Here is a 19,965-nt window from a genome sequence, read left to right as displayed (position 1 = left end):
TTGTTCATTCAAGCTGAATCTGTACCCTAAAGATCTGGTTGAAGCCAAACCCTGCAACTTGTGGGATTGGGCCAAATCTTGGATTCCCTACATAATACAGCTTCCTTACATATTCTGGATTGCTGTCCTTCTGTCAGTTGTAGGAAACAACACTGCTCAGACAAACAAAGAACTTTAAATAATATGGACCAAATGTGGGGAAGGCGTCAGGAGATGGTTGGCATAATTCTGTGTGGATATGCCCAGGTGTCCTACACATGGCAAAAGGTATAGTAAACAAGAAACACGTTGTGTAGCCAATTCTTTACCAGCTTTATCTAACATTAAGGGATTTTATCCCAAAAGCGGATTTCAATTTGCTTTAAAAAGTACATTTTCTGCATATGACATTTTTTCCGGATGCTATAAGACAGCCGCATGTTTTTGCTATCAGTGAGGTTGCTGAGTCAAACAAAAATGCGAGTAACCCATGTTTCATGTTGCATTCTTACCTTAATGCACCTAATACAGGCATTTACTGGTGTACCCATAATAGGTGGGTTGGTTCCCACAAAACTTCAAAGAACTAGTTGACAGTTTACTATTAATAGGTTATTGGCTTGTCCACAGCAAAAGAAGCTTTTGAAGTCAAACCAAACAATGCGACCATATTATTTAACGTCTTTGTTCCCAACGCAGACACTTTGACCGGTTACACTTTAATTCATTTATTTTTTTCTTCTCCAGCAGCATATACATTACTCCTGATAATTGCTGAAAATTACAGTGTGAAGGGAAGTTGCTGAACCTGGCATTAATAGTCTAGAGCTGTATGAGGTTTCCACGCCACAGTCTTTGTACAGGGTAGAATAAGTAAGCAGTCTAAATGTTAGCTTTGTCCTCGTCTTCTCAGTGTGAATTCCTGCCCCAGCCACCGAGCAGGAAATAAATAACTGATTGATTTGCTCTTCTTAGTGGAAATCTGAAATGGGCAAATTATCAACGTAGCATGAGCACTTTGTTCATTTGCAGACTTTTCAGGCTAAGAAAGGGCCTTCTACAAATCCGAAGTGTGTTTTAGGAAAAGAAGGCTCAAATGAACCTGAAACCCAATACAAGAAACTAATAGAAAATATATTAAGCACAGTTTCTTCCAAGTAAATATTCTTTACTCCTTGTCCGTGAGAAATTACAGGTTTTCAGAACGGGGCTGTCAGAGCTGTCCAGCTGGTGTCCTGCACATTGCGTCCTGTGCCATCAACTTCTTTATATGGATAAACACTTTAGAAAGCTCCCAAGGTCCTTAACTGACTCAGCAGTCATTGAAAAGGAAATAAACATGTAAAAAAGGATAATATTGCGTCTTGTACCTAAAATACTGTAAATTAAGAGCCAGAGGTGGCCCTCGAAGGGATTTTTGTCCCCAAGGGAGTTTTTAATCATCATCCGTTTCAAAAAGATATAAAGCACAAGCATTTGGGAGTAACAGATATCTCAATATCTATAGGTGCTATAAGTTATGTACTAAACACACACACAATATATAATATATACATATTTTATATAAATGCATTCAAATAAGGCAAAAGCATTCATCAAGGAGAGTATGACTTATTTATAATTTGGTTGTTACCCTATAATTTGACTGTTTGGGTTGAAGCCCCACCACCTCTATTTCAGTTCAATATTTGGTCAAGTCTTCCTATACCTTAGTAATAATGGATATATTAAAATCTTGGGTTCCCCCCAGTTTTGCATTACTGACCTTCAAGTGGGATGTCAAAAATATCTAGAAGAGAATGTGTAACGATACCTGGTGGTCTAGCGGGGCGACGGGGACGCCCGCCGCCTCCTCCGGTGCGGGGACGCCCGCCGTCATCTTCTAGGCGCGCGCGCGCTCTTGATGCCATTCGTGACAGAATGTAAGCATTCAGCCCAAATTCAGCATTCAGGTCTAACCGGCTTTCACTCTATCCCCTTCCATCCCGCTAGATAGGATGACCAATACTCAACCATATACTCAACAAAATCCCCTTAATCGCTTAGAATTTCTTCTTCTCCTTTAACCCAATCAGCCCCCTCCCTCAGGAATTGACTTTGGCTCTTGGCTAACTAAGCATTCTCAGTTCTTCTCAATTCAGGTTACTAAACACACCCTCCAGCCTAGAAACTCCTAACCTCCTCTCCTCAGCTCAGTTGGGCACAATCCAAGCAGGACATTTTATCAAAGTAAGTTCTGCCTGTGTAAGCCTGCATTCTTCATTGCAAGAACTTGACAGCATTCATGCACTGTTTGCATATGTAAATGTCACTGAAGATGTGTCAGAGAGAAAATGGCTGCCTGTTGAAAGCTGCTATTTCAAAATGTGATGTACTGGCAAATGAAGGGGATATATGCAGTACAAATGATGTGGTATGGGTGGTATGGGTTGTGCCCAACTTATATACATGGTGAGAAAATGTAAGGTTTACATGTCCTTTAATAGCTAACAATTGCATGCAGTTATCCACTATTCTTCCTAAATGAATCAAGTTCACAGTAGTACTATGAGTAAAATACTTCAGGCACCTAACAGATTATTAGCTCTGTGGAACAGGGTTTTATTGTGCCTATTTTTTGCTGTTTCATGTGATTTTGCTACAAAGCATCATGGTTTCCAAACATTTAAACCTGATGAATAAGGAAACATTTCACAGTGATGGCATTCACTGCAAAGAATTCATTTTTGAGGCAGATTTCCCAGACTTTATTTGCTATTACTTCTAATGCAGGGGTGTCAAGCTCAATCATATAAGGGGGCCTAAATCTAAAACACAGGCTAAGTCGCGGGCCAAATTTTTTATTAATATACTTAATAAGATACTAAGGGGTATATTTATCACAATGTGTAAAAAGTGGAGTAAGACATTACCGGTGATGTTGCTCATAGCAGCCAATAGATGCTTTGCTACTGTTGAAATCTGATTACTGATTGGATGCCTTGGGCAACATCACTGGTAATGCTTCACTCCACTTTTTACACAGCATGATAAATATACCCCTTAGTCTTAGTTACTGTGTGAGGAAAATGGAAATTGATCAGGCTGGATGGTCAGACAGACTCACCAAGGGCAACATAAAACAGCCAGGTGGGCCGGATTTGGCCCCCGGGCCTTGTGTTTGACATATATATTCTAATGCGTTCAGATATATCATGTCTGTTTTTAAAACAAAATAATAATATAAATATATAAATAATATATTTATGGGTTGACCCTGCTCCAAAAACAAGAGATGTATATTGCTGAATAAAAGTATTGTATGATGTGAATATGATTCCATTTATTAGAGATTGAGTGAACCTTATGTGTACATTCATTGAAGGCAACTTATTTCCTGGTGTTACTAGACATTTATAGTTGCCTTTTTCATACTTCAAGTGGAACACATTTATAAAACTGCCACCCTTGCAGACATAATTAATATTATTTTACATATAATGCAGTCAGAGTGAAGGAAAAATGAAGCAGAATGGTACATATTTATTTTTGCAGGTTGAAGACGTTAAAAATGCAGTGTTCTACATCAGAAAAAGAGAAAGTTTAATGGTTTTTATTATTCCTTCTCTCTTGATGACAAAAATATAGGGTTATGGGAGATAGCTCTTAGTACAAATTGATCCAGGGACTGGTCTGATTACCATCTTGGGAGTCAGGAAGGAATTTTTTTCCCTCTGCGGCAAATTAGAGAGGCTTCAGATGGGGTTTTTTTTACCTTCCTCTGGATCAACTAGCAGTTAGGCAGGTTATATTTAGGCAGATAAGGTTGTACTTGTCTTTTTTTCAACCTTACTATGTTACTATGTAACAAAGGCCCATGGTTACATATCCAAATCTCCCCTGTTTACAATTTATTTTTCAATCCTTACCTATTAAATATAACTATTGGTAAGACAGTCACTGCCTACATTATGGGCTCAACAAGCTATACAAAGGGGCTAATTCAAAATTTCACATGCAGAGATTGTGGAAACCAGTATGGGTGCCTATGATGGCTTCAGGCATGGGTGTTTTAGTAACTAGGGGTGTACAGATTGAACTGTAGCACAATTGTCTCAACTTACACCACTTAAATTCATAATGTATATGTGATACTGCTTTCTTCTGTCTGACTGACAATGAAAATGTATGAGCACCTAAGTCTGCATGAATGTAAGTGGTTTGGGAAGACTTCTCCCAAATACAATGCCTTATTTGGAATGCACCTATGTTCTTCACTCTGCAGTCTTGCCAGATACTAGGGAAGACATTTAAGCTGTACATATTGTCATAATATCTTTTTCTGCTATTGGTGCAGTAGGTTCTGGCATCCAGCCACATTCAAGGGCCATTCGTTTTACTGCGTGATGCTGTGAATTACAGGCCCAAAAATATTGCTGCACAGAGTTGTTCTTCTGTTGACATAGGTGTTTCCATTACATTTTCTTTTTAACTGGAAAGTAAAAATGGATGTTTCTAGACTTATGGCCCCAGAATTCTAGATAAGACTGTACAAAAATGCCACAAATGTTTAGTATTATGTAGACAGAATAGTGATGCCGCATATGCTTACCTTCTCTCATAGCCAACGCACCACATCTGGCCCGCACATCCCTGTTTCCATACTTTGACCATGCGACTGAAGGCTTGGATCACAGGTTGCTTGTGGGCTGCTATGGACGGCTCTCTTTCGGAACACACATTGGGCCTAGGAAATCACAATACGTACAATGAGATAAATATTTACCATTTTATAAATAGTGCATGCAATGTGATTTTAAAAAAGCTAGTGCTTACACTACTGTATTTACCAGTATCAAAAAAAAAAGAAAAAAGATAAGATGCTAGATGCTAGATGCCATCTTTAGGGAGGGATGGAGGCCCCCAGTCAGGAGGTAATAGTGAGGTATGTCATGCCTTAAGCCTATTAACACTGTTTATATGTTACAGTATTTACAATTAACACTGTTTATATGTTACAGTATTTACAATGTACCAACTCCAATGTTCCATTTATTACAACACCATTGGTGCTTTATATACTATAGCATACATTTCAACATTTTAATAACAAGGACAATTTAGACCACTTCTCCATCAGTGTATCTATGCCCAGTTGTGGGATGTTACCAGCCAAACCCCAATAACTTTAAGATGATCCATTTTCAAGGTCCTGCTTTCCTGTTAACAGCTGTGTTTTCAGTTGCCCATCACTCTTCTATATTTTCTGTTGGCTAGCTGTAACGTAACTTTTGGCTAACTCAAAAGTTGGGGGCAAAGCAAATTGGTTTAAGCAGCAACTTGCTCTACCTGGGACTGGACATTGTGTTAATTATACTTCCTACACCAGGCACCATTAGATGCCAAAAAAACAAGATGGTGGTTGCCACTAGCTGTAATACTCATGGGAGGGTCCTTATATTTAAGGGAGTTAATGTTTAGCCTTGTAAAAATCAAAATGTGTAACTACTTTAAGCTATAGACAGGCTTTTGACAGTTACAATAAGTAAAGCCCTGAAGCCATTAGCACATGGGTTATATGTTATATGTTTGACAAGATCACTTTCTAATCTAGGGGGCACATTTACTAACCCACGAACGGGTCGAAATGAGTCCGATTGCGTTTTTTTCGTAATGATCGGTATTTTGCGATATTTTCGTATTTTTTGCGTTTTTTTCGGCGTCTTTACGAATTTTTCGTTACCAATACGATTTTTGCGTAAAAACGCGAGTTTTTCGTAGCCATTACGAAAGTTGTGTAAAATCGCCCGATTTTTCCGTAGCGTTAAAACTTACGCGAAAAGTTGCGCCTTTTTCTTGGCGTTAAAACTTAAAAGGTGCGAAGTTTCGCGTAAGTTTTAACGCTACGAAAAAAGCGCAACTTTTTGCGCAAGTTTTAACGCTACGGAAAAATCGCCAGATTTTACGCAACTTTCGTAATGGCTACGAAAAACTTGCGTTTTTACGCAAAAATCGTATTGGTAACGAAAAATTCGTAAAGACGCCGAAAAAAATTGCAAAAAATACGAAGAAGTCGCAAAATGTTCGTTTTCAAGTCGGAACTTTTCCAATTCGGGTCGGATTCGTGGGTTAGTAAATCAGCCCCTAGGTATTTATAAATGTATGAGTGGCTGTACTATATGTATCAAAGCAAAGACATTTACTTGTAGAGGGTTTGTCATCCTATGTACATTGAGCTTTACAGAACTGCATAAACCCAGGCGGAAACCATGTATATATATCCCCTGTGCTTAAGCTTTTACACAAAGCCCATTTTGGCCAGGCGTATCAGCATGAAAGCATAAACCCACTTTGGGTTTTCTTACCCCCAGCCTTATGTATGTCCACTGGACATGTGTTTCTATCAAAGCACATCTCTCTAAAACAGATCTACTAATGTCTGGAAAATAAGGTAAGGCAAGCAATAGGGCATCTTATACTAACATGTAAAGATAAACATCATTTTTAAATTTTATCTGCAAAAAATCAGATCGTGATATAAGTAGGAGGGCACCTTAAAACTTAATTAAAAACAATACTTGTCTATCGGGGACTAGTGATCACATGTTGTACAAAAGTACAGTATAGCAGGAGAAAAAGTGTTAAAGAACCACTCATGAGATCAGCAGACTACAGGGTAATGTTGCATCTCATCCAACTGATAAACAGGCAGTTTGTTCTATGGAAAGTTACTATGGCCATGTGGATCCAGTGCTTTGTGTTGGGGCTGTACAGAAGTTCAATAGATGGGGCTGCTTCTCTGCAGTGCAGCCCAGTCATTGACACCAAAGCATCCATTTGTCACCAACAATGGTCCCACTAGACAAAGCATTGGACCAATGTAGAAGTCACATCAATATTGTATTCCTTTTGTCACAAAACATATCCCTAGTGGATTTCTGATCATTATACAGATGTTTATAGTTTATTAATAGGGCATTAATATATTTTTATTTACAGTGTAACCATAGAAACAGACATAAGTATGCCAGGGGCAAGGCAGAATTAGAATGTAAATCACAAACAACCTGCAGCTGTGGCTCCCAGAATGCCCCAAAAGCTAGTGGCTAGTGGGAAGCAGAGAGATAAATTTAACATTTATCTGGAGCTCAGAAGGTTGCCTACTCCCATTCTAGGCAATTAGTAGGGATCCTATCAATTTACACTTTATTACACTGCCAACCATTCCTTGGAAAGTACTCACATATTATAATACAGTGTAATAACATACATTTTGGCTTGCAGTATGTACGGCCCGATCATTCCACACTGTATGATGTTTTTTAATTTGGCCTTGACCATTACACATTACTTCATAAGGGGCTCATTTATCAACACTGAGCAAATTTGCCCATGGACATTAGCCCATAGCAACCATAAACCATAGCAATGGGCTTTTCTCAGCCAGCTGAAGGTAGAACAATGAATTCAAAAATTTGGTTGGTTGCCATGGGTCACTGCCCAAGAGCACATTTGCCCAGTGTTGATTAATGACTCCCAGTGTTTACCCTTTCATTTAATTTTGCCTTAAACATGGTTTCCTCTAAATCCTCTAGAACCATTTACATTGTTAGAATTTTGGGCTCAATTCCCTTCTCTCATTCTAACTAGTAAAGGATTTTCATCTTTGCTAATCATGCCCTCTCTAGCACTGTGACGTCGGAAACCCTTCCGGCACTCAATGAGTAAATCATTGCCTCTTTTCATGCTTAGGAACCCTTTCAAATATGGGTTACAGGAAGGAAGAGGCGCAGAGAGACGTGTGAGGCCTTTCCAAGCTGAAGTTGCCACGCACTATTATCAAAGCAAAACTTAAGTGGGTGTGGATGGCATTATCAAGCAGTGAATTTGTTTCCTGCGCCGAGAGCCCAGAGGGCCACGTCGAGTTTGAGATATCGCTTTACAGCTGAGAATAAAGGATGAAATCATCACAGGCACAGATTAGAACTGTTGGTTCTGATCTCTTTCATCCTGTGCATGATATTTTTTTAATTTCATTTCAGTAGACTCCATGTCAAATAGTGATGTAGTCTGGCATAAAAAGACATACATCTATGGAACCTTGGCACCCGTTTCCCAGCTGCAGATGCAGAACCACACTGGCCATTTATACCTCAAATATAATCTGTTTCTCTCTTACTGTGGAAATATATGGGAGGCGTTAGCATTTAATTACCACCCACAGGAGCTCTGGGGTAAGTGTGTTGTGGGGAGAACAAGGATCACTGAGTATTGAAAAAGAAAGAAAGTTTTTCAAACCAAAATTGTACACACATGGTCAGGCCACAGACAAAGTCACAAAGGAGAGGTGACCACCATGGGTATAACTGTGGAAAGACCAGCCCAACCTTGTTCATAAATTGCAAAAGGAACCAAGGTCAGCAGAGTGTAAACAAAGTCCTATAGTTAATACCTGCTTTGGTGAAGACACATGGAGCTACTAGTAGCAGCTACTTGTCACGGCTACTAAAATAGACAATGCTGATCATTTACTGATAATTGTCTCTACGTGTGTTTTAGCAGAGGCAGTTCTTAGTATTGTCTATGGCAGGGTATTTTCTGGCATTTAGTAGCCGCTACTAAGTAGCTCCGTGTGTCTTCATTAGACAAATATTTTTGGTAGTCTTTTGGCAAGTTACCATACTAAACTGCGCTGCATCAATTCCAGTAGTTTTCCTGATCGTGTCTTTGCATGCTGTGTGGCCTAATGAATCTCCCAGAGTTCTTGCTTTAAGAAAATGGGCAAAAAAAGATTGCCAGTTGCAGTGCTTATGCACTACTGTTTATTATATTTCCACCTCAGCACTTGGAAATGGAATTTATTGGAAATACCTCAGTTATTTCATCCATTCTTTGGAAAAACGCCACATCAGGAATGTCTCCTACACACTGAGTACGGCAGATTATTATCTCACAGAATGATGGAAAAATAAATTGTCCAGAACATGCTAGTTTTAAGCAAACTCTTTAGCAAGAGGGTGAAATGTCACTGATAAGAAATGAAATGGTAAACCAATAAATCTTCAGCACCTCCTCCATAGCTGTGCTCGTGCTAACAGAAGGTTGTTTAAATTCATTATCTTGCTGAAGTCAAAACAGTTTGATCTAAAAAAGTTTATGGCACAGATTTCATTTGCAGGCTCTCTCTTTATTATTACTGCACGTTTAATAATATAAATGATCTTTTAAAGGAGTAGCAAAGTTGTTACCATAGCAAACATTAGAGAGGGGGGGAGCACAGAGTAGTGGCTGGGGCTGGAGTGAAGGAGAAAAGAAAAGTAGGGCAGAAAATGATGGGCAAATAGATGTAGGGGAGGAAATTATGTTCAAAGAGATGTAGGGCAAAAAATGACGGGTAAAGTGACATAGGGTGGGAATGATGGCCAGAGATAGGTTGCACAGGAAATATTGGGCAGAGGGGGTAGCACAGGAAGTGATGGGCAGAGTGTGGTGGGTCAGGGAATGATGGACGGTATATCAGAAAATGATGGGCACAGGGAGATGGTTCAGGATAAGATGGGTAGAGTGGGGTAGGTAAGGATAAGATGGGTAGAGTGGGGTAGGTCAGGATAAGATGGGCAGAATAGGGTAGGCCAGGATAAGATGGGCAGAATAGGGTAGGTCAAAAAATGATGGGCAGAGTGGTGTAGTTCAGACTATGATGAGCAGAGTGGGGTAGGTCAGAATATAATGAGCAGAGTGGGGTAGGTAAGGATATCAGTAGCAGAGTGGGATAGGTCCGGATATGATGAGCAGAGTGGGGTAGGTCAGAATATAATGAGCAGAGTGGGGTAGGTAAGGATATCAGTAGCAGAGTGGGATAGGTCCGGATATGATGAGCAGAGTGGGGTAGGTCAGGATATTATGGGCAGAGTGGGGTAGGTCAGGATATGATGGGCAGAGTAGGGTAGGTCAGGATATGATGGGCAGAGTGGGGTAGGTCAGGATATGATGGGCAGAGTGGGGTAGGTCAGGATATGATGGGCAGAGTAGGGTAGGTCAGGATATGATGGGCAGAGTGAGGTAGGTCAGGATATGATGGGCTGAGTGGGGTAGGTCAGTAGCTACACTAATTTGCACTGGGTACAATGAAAGTACACATAAAACTCCCCTATACACTATCTCATTATGGAAACTCAGCATTGATGGTTCTGTTAGAGAGGAGGAAGGTGCATATTAACCAGGTTTCCATGAAACTGAAAATTATGATTTTAATAATAACATATACAATAAAAAGTCAGCACAAAAGAGTAGTCAGTGTATACCTCATGCTAATAGCGGTTTATTTTAATAAGATTGATGATAAAGTTTATTTTAATGCTTTCGAAAATTGGCACATTTTTCATCTAATGAAAACATTTCTTGAAGTGACAGAGCATCAGTCTAAATGCATAAGAAGAAAAACAAACTAACATGGAGACCCTTTAGCGGGGGAAGAGGTACTAAAAGCTAGATCTGCATTTAATGATCTTAAATTTGTCAGCCTGGAATTCCACAGTGGATTATATCCACTTATCCTCGTTCAATCTGACATGCTGTTTACTAAAGGATATTGCTGTATATGGATGTTTCCTAGTGCATTTAGTTGGACATGCAAAGCAGCTCACAGATAGGCACATATAGTTAATGCTGGGAAGTTTTTTTCTTAAGGAATAATAACTATTCCATAGTTGCATCCTTTGCCTTTCTCTGATTTTGGACTACACTGGTCTGATTGCACTGTTATAACGGTAGCTGGAATCTCAGCCATAAAGCATGACAGGGCTGAAGATTTCTAACAGTAAGGGAGAAAACCTCTAATTCTTTTGAAAGCACAAATGTTTATTATGTATTCCCAAAAACAACTCTACTTTAGCAAATAACAGTACTTTCAAACACAACTGCAGACTGTATTTTAGATGATCAAGGCCACTGAATTTGTATGCTAGAGAGTGAGGTTTCCAATCCCACTGCCAACTTGTCAGTTAGCCTCCATCAGAGTCCCATCATAATTAGTGGGAAAGTGTTGTTTGTGTGAAGAGTTTCAGTGGAAAATGAATATGAGCAGGAGCTGCATTATTAATTACAGTAACAAGTTCAACATAACTGCAAAAAGTAGGCATAAATCCACACTTCTAAACTGAGAATGTCTGTACTCAGGCAAATGATATAGCGATTCCTTCTCATAAATAAAAATACTAACGTAGCCCTCTTCTACTACTGAAGAAATCCTGCACTGACTTTCCATTTATGGTGCTATAGGAGTCCTGTGCCTCCACTATACAAGAGAGAAGGTACGACATTTAAGGGATTCTGTCATTACTACCCCTAAACAAATATTTAAAGTATTTAAGGTTTATCGAGTGAAAATGTATGTGTAAGATTCAATTTGAGGAAAACTTTTCTCCTAATTCTGCCCAACTGAGCTCACATAATTGTGCTTTGCTTACTGCATACTTACACCATACCTTCCAACTGTCCCAATTTTCACAGGACAGTCCCTCTTTTAACAGCTCAGCCCGCAGTATCATTGAAAAGTCCCCCATTTCCCTTTGATCTCCTGCACTGAACCAGCACTGAATGCTTAAAAAGATACAATGTTTCTCAAATATAATTAAATAGGTAGCTTTTGGCAGAGAGCCCAGAAATCTTAAAGGAGAAGGAAAGGCTAGTAAAGTGTTAATCTCAAGTTGCAGGCATACCTTCAATTGTCTCAATAGTGCCCTTAAGTCTCCCCATACTTCACCTATTCAGAAGATCAGAAGCCAAACAGGAAAAAAAAAACGCTGAGCTGGGTAGAGAAGATTCCCATAATGCAACGCTCCTGCACAGACACTACAACCAGATCCTTAGCTTGCACATGCGCACACACACAGGAGCGTCTGGTTGCTATGGTGATGCAGACGAGGACAGCCGGCAGAAGGAGAAGCAAGAAGCGAGGCGGCAGGTTTGTGAGCAGGTCCGGGGATCAGAGCGGGGGGGGGGTTTGGGCTTGTGAGCCGGCATACAGACATCAGCGGGGATCAGAGTGGGGGGGGTGGTTGTGAGCCGTCAGGGGCGGGGATCGGGAGGAGGGGTTGTGAGCCTGCAGGTGCGGGGATCGAAGCGGGGAGGTTGAGAGCTGGCAGGTGCAGGGATCGGAGCGTGGGGGGGTGGTGGTTGTGAGCCGGCAGGTGCAGGGATCTGGGCGGAGGGGGAGGTTGGTGGTTGTGAGCCGGCAGGTGCGGGGATCAGAGCGGAGGGGAAGGTTGGTGGTTGTGAGCCGGCAGGTGCAGGGATCGGAGCGGAGGGGGAGGTTGGTGGTTGTGAGCCGGCAGGTGCAGGGATCGGAGCGGAGGGGGAGGTTGGTGGTTGTGAGCTGGCAGGTGCAGGGATCTGAGCGGAGGGGGAGGTTGGTGGTTGTGAGCTGGCAGGTGCAGGGATCTGAGCGGAGCGGGAGGTTCGTGGTTGTGAGCTGGCAGGTGCAGGGATCTGAGCGGAGGGGGAGGTTGGTGGTTGTGAGCCGGCAGGTGCAGGGATCGGAGCAGAGGGGGAGGCTGGTGGTTGTGAGCCGGCAGGTGCAGGGATCGGAGCAGAGGGGGAGGCTGGTGGTTGTGAGCCGGCAGGTGCAGGGATCGGAGCGGAGGGGGAGGTTGGTGGTTGTGAGCCGGCAGGTGCAGGGATCTGAGCGGAGGGGGAGGTTGGTGGTTGTGAGCTGGCAGGTGCAGGGATCGGAGCAGAGGGGGAGGCTGGTGGTTGTGAGCCGGCAGGTGCAGGGATCGGAGTGGAGGGGGAGGTTGGTGGTTGTGAGCCGGCAGGTGCAGGGATCTGAGCGGAGGGGGAGGTTGGTGGTTGTGAGCCGGCAGGTGCAGGGATCTGAGCGGAGGGGGAGGTTGGTGGTTGTGAGCCGGCAGGTGCAGGGATCTGAGCGGAGGGGGAGGTTGGTGGTTGTGAGCTGGCAGGTGCAGGGATCTGAGCGGAGGGGGAGGTTGGTGGTTGTGAGCTGGCAGGTGCAGGGATCGGAGCGGAGGTGGAGGTTGGTGGTTGTGAGCTGGCAGGTGCTGGGATCGGAGCGGAGGGGGAGGTTGGTGGTTGTGAGCTGGCAGGTGCAGGGATCGGAGCGGAGGGGGAGGTTGGTGGTTGTGAGCTGGCAGGTGCAGGGATCGGAGCGGAGGGGGAGGTTGGTGGTTGTGAGCCGGCAGGTGCGGGGATCGGAGCGGAGGGGGAGGTTGGTGGTTGTGAGCCGGCAGGTGCGGGGATCGGAGCGGAGGGGGAGGTTGGTGGTTGTGAGCTGGCAGGTGCAGGGATCGGAGCGGAGGGGGAGGTTGGTGGTTGTGAGCTGGCAGGTGCAGGGATCGGAGCGGAGGGGGAGGTTGGTGGTTGTGAGCCGGCAGGTGCGGGGATCGGAGTTTCTAGTAAGTGTATCTCTGTAAATCTTTCAGACATATAGCGTTTTTACACAGCAATAGTAGTACTATTTAATAGTGTGCTTAATAGATTTTGACTTTCCTTGTCCTTTAACAAGCTACACCTGCACTGAGATACAATTATAACTAAGAGGCTAAATAGGTCTCTTGGGGGAACTGAGACAATTTCACCTTTTTCAACAAAACTGTAATAACAGATAAAACAAGACCCCAGAACCCCCAGAAATGTGTTCAAACTTTAAATGACCTGCAAAATTTTGTATAATGGGAGTGGTATTTAAAGGATGTGGTTGCAAAATGGGCATGGTCAAAAAAAATCGGCATGCTACACACAGCATTTCTTTTTGTGTTTCTTTGCATTTTTCAAATTATGTGAGGTATGCTTAATAAAGCCCTAGTAGTTTACGCAGTTCCAAGATGAACAGTCACTAGATACTGGAACCTTGTAGTAGGCTTTGCTTTCATACAGCCACAAGATCATTAGTGAATTTTCATTTATGGAGCTCAACCTTTTGGCACAAAGGTTTATTTAATTTATTTAAATTGCCGCCCTGAGTCCCTAGCATACATATGAGTGCTAACGAACCCCAATCAAATTAGCAGCTCAGCCAGGCAGGTAGAAGGAAGGAAATGACCATTCTAAATTGAATCTGGATGCTTTGCCCCAAACCCATAGTTCAGAGGAGAATGAACGCCAATAGGTCACTCACAACGGATTCCCATATTTCAAAGGAAATTATGTCAGTTTGGCGTGCCGAAACACGAACGGGTCTTCTACAAACTGCTGTCACAAAGCAGGAAATACAGAATTGCCAAGAATATCAGGGTATACCATAGCAATATGGGCTGCTGTCACTGGAAGTAGGAGCATTAGCCTAAACCAAATAAACAGCCTCTTTTAGCCAATTTTACAGCTGGCATTTCCTTTTACATATTACATATTGTGGCAGCTGTTATCCTGGCATCTACAAAATCCAGATATTTCTATTGGTCTGTCAGATGGTGAAATAGCATTTATTACTCCAGAGGATGGGATTACAGTGGTGGTGACTTTTGGCTAGAAATGTGCCTGAATACTTATATCCCTATTGTGTACATTCCTACAGTTACTGTAAAAATAGGAAGATTTGATTAACTTCTCATGTTCTAGGAAGATAAATCACTCCAGGAGAAGACTTGTTATTTGTTAAAGCCCATTGCTTCTCTTTAAAATAAGATCAATTGTCATCATTTGTTCGTTTTAGCATTCTGTTCAGTCACCGCATGCCATTAGTGAACTTTCCGCAAGAGCCAGCTGGGCAGCTATTATTCCAATTGAACACAAGTACTCCAAATGTATCGACGTTGCCAGATCAAGGCAAACTCTGGACTGGAAGCCACAGTCTCCAACCCCCAGCTCCATGGTAGGGTGTGCTACAGCTGACAGCCAAGGTAGCATTATCTGTCAGCCAGTAACTTGCATAGGGGCTTTCAGAGTTTTGCAAAAAGAATTATATAATCTTTTTTTCATTTACGTATAACACTGGAATACTTTTTCTTTTCAAATTAATTCCCATAGTGATCCCCTATATTTTTCCTGATAAATTTTGCATTGGCTCTTGTTTCTGTTCATGCCATAAACAATGTGTGATATTAGGAAAAGGAAGGAAAACTCTACCCCGAAAAATGTAGGTCTCTATTCTATAAAAGTTTAATAGCATAAAACAGTTTATCTGTAAAATCCTACTTCATCTAAATAAATCATTTTTTATGAAGATATACTTTTCTAGCAGTATGTGCCATTGGCTATGATATAAACACTTTGTAGGTTAAGTATTCATTCTGGGGGTCACTTTTAGCATACCAAAGTGTGCAACATATGTAATGGCATTAGTGTGCAACTAGTGTGGCAAAAGAGAGGGGATTGTTCAATGCACATTTGCTGGATCCCTTTTTAATTAGTAATTTAGCATATGTGCATACTGTATAAGTGCATATATTTTCAAAACCAGGGGTATTTAGTTACAAAGTTATGATCATAAAATTGCCAAGCCTGTGACTAAGACCAATGCCCTATGACAACCATATGGAGATTACCTTGACATAGTTAGGAGGCTTGTAAATTTAGGATCATAATTTTTTGACTAACAATCCCTGTTTTTGAAAATATAAGTACTTCATACTAAATTACCAGTGACCTGCATTTGCCTCATGAATACAGAGCTACGTGCTGTTGGCAGCACTGTACTTTGGTGTAAAGCCAACAAATTTATAATTTTGCCCTTCAACCCATTTTAGATAGATATTCTCAAAAAGGTTATTTTACTTTATTTTATGCCATAATCTCTAATGAGGAACGTAACATGATGATTTACTGGTCTAAACGTAAAGTACTACATCCCTTGCATTTCCCTGGACCAAGATTCTACTCACTGCCACACAAAAATTGACTGGACTTGGTCTGACATGACCTGTCCTCCATAAATCCATGCCGTGAGCTTGTAATCATTGGTTTGATTATTATGTGCTCAGATACATGGCAATGATTCCTACATAAAACCTCTTTTACTATCCTGCCAAAATACACAATCATGAGAGATAGAAAATAAGAAGTAAAACCTGCTCTTCAAGTATAAGATTTCAAAAGACGGTTTCCCCACCTTTGCTATAATAATTTTGTCTCCAAAAAATATCCCCAGTCTTAGCTCACACAGGCACAGCTAATGCAAACTCGTTTCTATTTTCATTCTACTGCAGAATGAAGGACAATTTTGGCCAATTTGATGTACAGTGCAAAAAGAATTATAAATGGCTCTAAAACATGTTAGATTACAAAGTAAAAAGGCAAGAGCATTTGCCTAAGTGGTTGAGCTGCTTTTAAATTAATGATTCTGCAGGTTTGCATCGAAACGTACATGAGGTCAGACCCGGACTGACAATCTGTTGATTCTGGCCAGAGGAATCAAGGAGTTAAATGATGGTTGCCTGAGGAGTGTATAAGGTTTCAGCTTGTGAAAAGCAGCACAGCAGCCCGATGCCCTAATATTAATAAAGGAACTCTACATTAACTTGCCTTGCAGGTCTAGATGTATAAAGTATTTGGCCAGGTCTGGGACTTTTCTGGTTAATTCTGTAAAACCTACTAAAACACATTTCAACGTTTTAAAACCAAACAGAGTTGCTTTAACACATCCTCTGTAATAACAAGGCACATGTTACAGAAGAATAGTCTATCAGGCAACCATGAAGAATAGGTCATTACACAGTACTTACATTTTGTTTTCTCCTGTCTTGGAATTCACAGTCACAGCAAGCAGGCAGGAAGGTGCTATTTTGTCAGCACTGTTACTAAGGCATGTTTTGTATCACCCCACAATCATGTTTATGCACCAGAATGGGGGATCTCAACTCCATGCACAGGCTACACAATTACAGATCATGAGTAGAGAGGGGGGATGTGAAGATTGCAGTGACATCTAGAATGTTCTGAATAGAAAGTAAAAGTAATTGACTGCCCCCCCCCGCTGAGATTTTAAATAAATTTATAGGTTTTAATAAAAAGAAGAATGCATGTTTAATTTGCAAAAGATACAGCTTTGTATGCATGGGCAACAGGTCCCCACATCTGTTTTAAATAATGAATGACACCAAAAAAATGTATATGGGAATGAACATACAGTGCCAATTAATTCTGTCCTGCATATGTAAAACTTGTGTTTTCTAATCATAAGTCTTTTTATTGCACTATATTCAGCCATCTGTTGTCTACACAAAGCCTTGTTCTTCCTATTAAGTTCAGTAAGGCTAAAGGTGGCCAGATAGGCAGGCACTTTGTCCACTTTCAACCATGCAGTGTCGGACTGGCCCACCAGGATACCAGGAAAACTCCCGGTAGACCCAGGTGCCAGTGGGCCCTCTTGCTTTAATCTATTTAGACTATTTCATGGTCATTCGCTGTTTCTGTATGGGAACAAGGAAGCTTCATAGATGGAAGAATAGAGTATAGTATGTAGACAAAAAAAGAGACTAGGATAATAAAGAATAAATAAACAAATAGAATAATAAAGTTTGAGGGAGGAGAGCAGGAATTAAAGTTCTGAAAGTGGGCCCATGGTCCAGGGTTTTTTTGGGGGCCCCTGTAATCTCAGTCCGACACTGCACATAAGGCACCTTCATCTGCAACTTTCTCAGCAGTTGTTGTAGAAAACAAAGCGTGAGAGCAGAATGGATAAACAGAACAAATGATACTGGCTCTACCTGTGTATAGCCAAGCTGCACAACATCAACCACATTGGACAAGGGATGATTGGCTAATCGTCCTTTCCAAAACACTCATAAACTGATCCGGGAAAGGCAAATGAACCCACAATAAGCCTGATGCCAATTCAACCTCAAAAAAATAAAAAAAACTTTGCAGACTCCAAAATGTCAATAATACTGCTCCCTGGACCAGTTGCTTAACTAATCATAATAAATGTTGGACCTCATCAATAATACTGTATTGCCGGCAATATATAAACCTTTACAGACATTACAAACATTTGCTGTGTTAAATAATGCCGTGAAACTAGTTATCTGGCAGGAGTAGCTATTTCATTTTATAGCTTTGTGCAGTGCAAGGGGCTAGGGGGAAGCATTCGAGTAAAAGAAAATGAATAGAGCATATGGCTTATCACTCTTGTGCTGGAAAGCAAACACCTGAACATATTCAATCCCATAAAACAAAGATAACACGTTAAAGATGCAGATTGTTTAAAAAGGAGCTTAGGTACCATTTCTGCCCATATGGAAAGGTTTGCAGTGTTGTAAGGTTCCTTCCTTAGTGGGATTCTAATCTGTGCTCATCAATCTGCTGCTCAGAGGTGACCTATAGTCGCTAAACTGCTGATTGTAAAAAAGGCCAAAGCTCAGGCTATAAATGGTCTCTCACAATGAAGAATTGAATTTTCATTAGGACTTTGAACGTCTCAGTCATCAGAATGAGCAGCCAGAGATGCACACCGGCCACAGAGGTCTGAGTCTTAACTATAAACTAAGAGAAGATGATTCTTCTTTAAGTCAGAGTCTGTTTCACTGGGAATGTCATGGTACCTTCCGACAGGAACTTTGCCTTCTGTATCTAGCCACCAACCAAAGGACATTTATTTCAACCTTTCTAATAAAAAAATACAACTTCCTACTGAATGCAGCACTGCTGAGCACACACAGAGTTGCATATGAGTAAAGAGCATTTCACTTTCATAATAGGTGCTTAAAGAGTTGCCACTCAGGACACATAATGCTCCTCGCCGTACTTTTGGTAAATTACCCTTATAGCATTATTCGTTAGATTTTTTTCCCTATGTCACCCTTTGAGAACCATGGGCCTGATTCACTAAAATGCGATAAAATGTGCGCTATTTTTATTGTGCGCTAAAATTTTTACCGCGTCTTAATTTTGGCGATTTTTCGCACGATTCACTATAAGCATGCTTGCGCTTTTTTATGCGCGATATTGCATGCGTTATTTAACTTGCGAAGACTATTTCAATGCGGTATTTGTAAATTACACACGCAAATAGTCGCCGCATATGAATGGTAGCATAGAAATAGTGTATAAAAATTGTCGCCGCATATAAATGGTGTATATAAATATTAGCCATATATAAATGGTAGCATATAATTGGTATCATATAAATAGTAGATGCTTATAAATAGTAGCCACTAGTGATGAGCAAATGTGTTCTGGTTATCTTTAGTGAAAATTAGCAAATCTTTCGAAAGATCCACGAAACGGCAAAAATGTTGTGCGGGCAAAAAAATTGTTGCCCGTGACTATTATTTTTTGACGCTTGTATAAATTTTTGTATGTGCGGTGAATTTTTGCGTGGCGAATTTTTTCATGCGTTTTGCCATTGGCGGATTGTTTTGCGAAACGCATGAAAAAATCTGCCGCAAAAAAATTCAACGCACATCCAAAAATTTGCTGCGAATCCATGCCTGGTGAAGCATTTCATCACTTGTAGCCAAATAGAAATAGTCGCGCAAATGAACGCATGCCATGTTAGCCATACACGCCAATACTTGCAGAAAATTACTGTATTAAAAATGAACATTTTGCTGCAAACTGGCGGCTGCGTCACTCTAGGGGAAACACATACTTGAATAAATAACACTGTAAGTCCATATTTTATTGCAAAAAATCATTTACTGTACTTTTGTATAATTTTTCGCCTGCCTGTAGTAGGTGTTAATTTTCGCATAGCCAAATGCGATATTTAGCGCGCAAAAGTTATAGTGAATCATGCGATCGTATTCTTTTCAGCGCAGATATTAACGCATGCGGTAAAACTAGTGCGAGAAATAACCCAATGCGAAAATGGCGATTTTTCGCACGCGATAATACTATGGTGAATCGAGCGCAAATTATTTTGCGTTTTTTAACGCAAAAAAGCGTGCAATAATTTTTATCGCACTTTAGTGAATCAGGTCCCATATGTCATATGGTCATATGAACATTCTCGTTCATCCAGGTCATAGTAGTCATACAGTACCATACTAGTCAGACAGTAAGACACAATGTTCCACCAGCACACCCTTACCTCCTCCAATAATTGAACTCGGT

General features: G+C 41.1%; 1 protein-coding gene across 1 annotated transcript in view; it reads right to left on the bottom strand.

Moving 5' to 3' along the window:
• megf6 (multiple EGF-like-domains 6) overlaps positions 1-19,965 on the bottom strand; it is a 256,246-nt gene that overhangs the window by 222,894 nt on the left and 13,387 nt on the right. The window contains exon 2 of the mRNA XM_002933860.5: positions 4,571-4,705. Within this exon, the coding sequence (XP_002933906.3) occupies positions 4,571-4,705 (135 nt within the window). The remainder of the gene's footprint in view (positions 1-4,570; positions 4,706-19,965) is intronic.

Source organism: Xenopus tropicalis, chromosome 7 (assembly GCF_000004195.4).
Source record: "Xenopus tropicalis strain Nigerian chromosome 7, UCB_Xtro_10.0, whole genome shotgun sequence".
NCBI classification, from domain to species: Eukaryota; Metazoa; Chordata; class Amphibia; order Anura; family Pipidae; genus Xenopus; species Xenopus tropicalis.
Note: the sequence above shows the minus strand (reverse complement) of the source record. Positions and strands in the feature narration are given on the sequence as shown.